Source organism: Vombatus ursinus, unplaced genomic scaffold, assembly GCF_900497805.2.
Source record: "Vombatus ursinus unplaced genomic scaffold, bare-nosed wombat genome assembly UNPS02012147.1, whole genome shotgun sequence".
NCBI classification, from domain to species: Eukaryota; Metazoa; Chordata; class Mammalia; order Diprotodontia; family Vombatidae; genus Vombatus; species Vombatus ursinus.
In genome coordinates, this window is record NW_020951925.1 from 271,987 (window position 1) to 276,589 (window position 4,603).

Sequence of the window (4,603 nt, forward strand, 5' to 3'; positions counted from 1 at the left end):
ATGGACCAGAGATGCTGCAGAGGTGACATTGACAAGATGCTGTAGAGATGCCACAGGGGGTGAAATCGACCAGAGATGCCACAGAGGTGAATTTGACCGGCCTTGGTGCTCTATTGGATCTGGAGAATTAGAGAGAATGAGGAGTCCAGGGTGCCTCCTAGGTTGTGAGCTTGGGGACCTGGGAGGAGGGCGGTGCCCCTACAGTGATAGAGAAGAAAGAAAGATGTTCAGAGAGAAAGAGAATGAGTCCATTTTGGACACATTGAGGCCCCTGCTTTGGTGTAAAGTACTTGTTCTGGCCCTGCCCCAGCCCTGCCCTTGAGGAGCTTAGCCTCCAGTGGGAAGAGGGAAATGACTTCCTGCTCTGCATTCATCTAGCGTGTTTTCTTCTTCACCAAACATTCGTCACCAGTCGGCCGTGTGGCCAGCATGGGGCACAGAGCTGGCAGTGGCACCCGCCCCCCCCCCCCACCACGGCCAGCCTGCAGAGGACCTGGAAAATGGCCCATGAGAAATCTCTTTGGTGGCAGGTAAATGTTCTGGAAGTTTTGTCTCCCATCGAGACTGAGGTCGTCTGCACGCAGATAGGAGTTGTCTTGTGTCCCTACCTCCCCCCCACCATCACCTGGAGCTTCTGGGGGGGAGTGATGCCCCTCCCAGGGAGGAGTTTTCTTTCAGCTGATACTGACGGCCATGGCGCTGGTCCCTGAGGATCTGTCCCACTACCCCAACAACTGTGCATTGGCATCTCCCGTCAGTCTCTAGGGGACGCGTTCTGATGACAGCCTCTTTTAAGGGAAATCACCCTCAGGGGCTTTCTTGGAAATATGGTCCCCCCCCCCCCAAGACAGCAGCCTGGACAAAATGTTTGTACCTTTGAAAGGAGGGAGGGATTGACAAAGCCCCAGGTAGGCACTCAACAGTGTGCTTGATGCGTGGGGAGAAAAAGGTGAGCTTATCATGCAGGTGGGGAAGGAGAGAGAAGCCTTTAGGATCTATGGCAAGACCATCGGAGGCATCACCAAGTGTGGGGTGGCCAGCTGTGAGTGTTGTGAGTGAGAAGAAAGATCACCTGCTGTTTGCGGCCTGGAAACCCTGGTCTTCCAGTGTGTCTAATGCCCTCTGCTGGAGCTGATCACCACCCATCCTAATCTCAGGCTGAGATATTAGCCCTGCCTTTCCCTAACCCCTGCAAAGAAGAAAGACCCAGTGCGCCAGAGGCCTTCCTCTGGTTCTCTGAATGTTTTGTGAGTGGTGGTGTAGTGGGGTTTGTGTGTGGGCGGTATGTGTGTATGGTATGAGTACATGTATTTGTGGGTGTGGTATATGTACATGTGAGTATTTCTGGTGTATGTGTATGTGTGAGTATGTAATTTGTATATGTGTGTGTATCTATTTATGTGCTTTCACGCATGTATGTGTGAGCATGTGGTGTATGAGTGGTAGCTGTGTATGTGTGTGTATGTATGTGCATGCATCGTGTGTGTGTTAGAATATGTATGGTGTGTATGTGTGCATGTGGTATGTATGTATGTGATGTGTATATTTATGGTGTAGGTATATGTGTGCATGTGCATGTGTTGTGAGTGTGTAGTTTGTGTGTGGTATACATGCATGTAGTGGACAGCTCCTTGCGTGGATGCTCCTGGTCACTCTCGGTGGCTCTGGCCTGTCTGAGGGGGATGACATGGACCGCGATGGGTCTGCTTCCATTTCTGGAATCTTGGGACGGGTTTCTGAGACAGCAGTCGGCTCATTGGTGAAGTTGGTGCTCGGCGTTCTGGGGGGTGGTCCTCACAGGCCCAGTGCCCAAGCTCCTCAGGCCCACCCTCCGGGCCTGTCATCCTGTGGTTCAGCCACCTGCCGCGGTGGCCATTCTGCATCCACAGGAGACTCTTTGGCCTCTCTGCCCCTGCCCGGTCTGAACTGACCTCCCGATTTCACAAGAGTGACTGTGTAGGCAGGGAAGAGGGGAATGGTGCCCTCTGGCCAGCCCCTCATCAAGGGAGTGACCTGTCCTGGGACCAGGCGGGGAGCAGGTGCCTGGGGACATCCACATAAGCACAGGCCAGGTGGGGAGTGAAGGCAGCAGACTTATGAAGTGCCTACTATGTGTCAGGCAAACAGAGGGAAACATGGCCCCTGCCCTCCAGAGCTTTCACAGCCGCTGGGCATGGGGGCGGTCCAGAAGGACAGGAGGGCAGCCTGGAGAGGAACGACACTGCACCTGGCCTGGGCTTTTCCTCCTTCGACTTGGCAGGAACCAACCAGTTGATGAAGAGGCTGCCAGGGCCCAGGGTACTTCCAGTGTGAGGAGTGGTCCAAGGGTGGAGGGTGCCTTCAGGGGGAAGGGGCTTAGGTGGCAGGCAGGGTAGGGAGAGCCTGGAGGGCAGCCTGGAAGAGGTGGTGGGCTGGAGATTCGCCAGTCCCAGGGAAGCTCATTCTGGAGCAGCAAACATTTCTCATGAAGTGCCTACTATGGGCATAGTTCTGGGAATGGGGAGATTGTGAGGAGCGGCCCCTGCCCCTTTCAGCTGCCCGGGAAGGAGGGGCTTCCCTGAGGGCAGGGCTTTGTGAACTTAGGGATGTCCATGCTGTCCATGGGGATCCTGAGGTGACTGCCGCCTCCCGGCCCGGCAGGCCGTCAGGCAGGCCGCCGTGCCCGTTTCTCCATGCCATCCACCATTAGGGAGTGGCAGGACCCCGGGCCGAGGCTGGGAATTGGGGGAGCCAGGCCTCTGCTGGGCGGGTGGCAGGTGTTCCCTAACCACAACGCACTTGGTGAGCGGACCCTGCCCAAGGAAGCTCTCCCGGACACCACAAAGGTCCTGCTGACCTGCACTGTCCTCCTTCCCACAGCGCCCCAAGGCGGAAGGCCGAGCCCACAGATTTCAGCCGCATGACTCCGGCCCAGAAGCGCAGACTCCTGTGAGTATGGTCAGGACCACGCTGCCCCTAGGGTGTCGCCAGGCCAAGGAGCTGGGCCCGTGGTCATCCTTGCCAGCTATGGGTGGGCGGCCCTAGGTCCCTGCGAGGTTGGCCCCAGATTTCCTTGGGGTGGCCCTGGGACCTGCCGGCCCCTGGCTAAGTGAACGGTCACTCAGGCCAGTGCTGGCTCGTCTCTGCTCATGCCCTCTGGGCCTCTGGATGGCCCAGACTGGGCTTTGTCCTGTGGTACAGCCCTGGCCAGGGAGGACCACCTGTGGAGCCTGGAACCGATGGCCGGCCTCGAGATGCAGAGGCGGGGCAGGAAGTCTTTGGGTTCTGGTAGCGGGTTCAAGGCAAGGTGTCTCTCTGGCATTCACCAGAGTTGGGGCTCGCTCCCAGTCATCTGGTCAAACCCTGTCATTTTACAGTAGAGGAAACTGAGGCACAAGGGGAAGGGACTCACACTCCAATGGGCAGTGAGGGATTGCCAGGGGCACAGAACCTCTGGAGCCTGGAGTCAAGAAGACCTGAGTTCAAATCTGCCCTCAGACGCTTCCTGACTGTGTGACTCTGATCAAGTCACTTCGCCTCTGCCTCAGTTTCCTTATCTGTGAAACGGGGCTCATCACAGCCCCTCCCTGCCAGGGTTGTTGGGAGGGAGGCCGTAATTGTGAATTCAATGCTTTGCCCTGAGCCTGGTGCAGAGGGGCCTCCGGCCCCTCAGCTGACGCGCTGACCTGTCTGCTTCTTTCAGAGACGATGAGATGGCCCGGTTCCAGGAGGTGGTCACCAGCCCTTCCTATCAAGCTGACCCTCTGAGAGCCATCGGCGAGCATCTCTCCAAGAGGCTGAGACAGGAGGAGGGCGGGAGGCTCTAGGTCCGGACGGTGGAGGCGGGGGACCACGGTGGAGGCGGGGCTCTCGTGGCCATGGGTGCGTGGGTGGAGGCTGCTCCTGACTTCGGAATGCCTGGGGCTCTTTGTGCCCCTGACCCTCCGTCTGGGGGAGCTCCACCTACCTCACAGGGATGTTGTGAGGGGCAGCCAATAAAGTGACCTCAGGGCTTCGGAAATGCCGCATGCTCCGCTTGGGGATGTCAGCCGCTGTGGAGGGGGGTGCCGGGAGCCGGCTCCTAGCTGTGGGGCTCCCCTCCTGTTTGGGGGCCCACTTGCTGCCCCCAGCGAGGCCTGCTTGGGTGCACCACCCTGAGCCTGGACTGGCATCAGGGACACTGGGGTGAGGAAGGGCGGGCCGTCTGCTGCCGCTGAGGATGTGGCGGGTGGGGGCTCACAGGGGCTGGGAGAGCTTGCTGAGGTCGTTCACAACGTCCCTCCCATGTTTCCTCCCTTGGTCCAGAGACACCAGGTGCCTGCTGTGTGTTAGTAGACCCGGGACGCTGTGCCTGGCACTGGGGACACACAGACCAGAGCCGTCCCTGCCGCCCTAGGGAGCTTCTGGTCACACAGGGAGTCGGTGTCCAGGTTGGGTGTCGAAGGTGGGTGTGGGCCCATAGAAAACGGCCGCGTGGATGGATGGCTTCTCCTGCTGAGCTCAGGGATGTGGAGAGCGAGGGGGGCGGCCGGAGGAAGGGGATGACCATCTGGGGCCCGTCTGCCTTTGGGACCTCCTGGTGGTGCTACCTCTGAAGTCACCACACTGTTCCGTGCCTCGCTTT

General features: G+C 58.6%; 1 protein-coding gene across 1 annotated transcript in view; it reads left to right on the top strand.

Annotated features, from left to right (window-relative positions):
- FAM207A (family with sequence similarity 207 member A) overlaps positions 1 to 4,000 on the top strand; it is a 54,294-nt gene extending 50,294 nt beyond the window's left edge. The window contains exons 5-6 of the mRNA XM_027857401.1: positions 2,860 to 2,928; positions 3,683 to 4,000. Of these exons, the coding sequence (XP_027713202.1) occupies positions 2,860 to 2,928; positions 3,683 to 3,806 (193 nt within the window). The 3' untranslated portion in view covers positions 3,807 to 4,000. The remainder of the gene's footprint in view (positions 1 to 2,859; positions 2,929 to 3,682) is intronic.
- Positions 4,001 to 4,603: the final 603 nt, after the last annotated feature.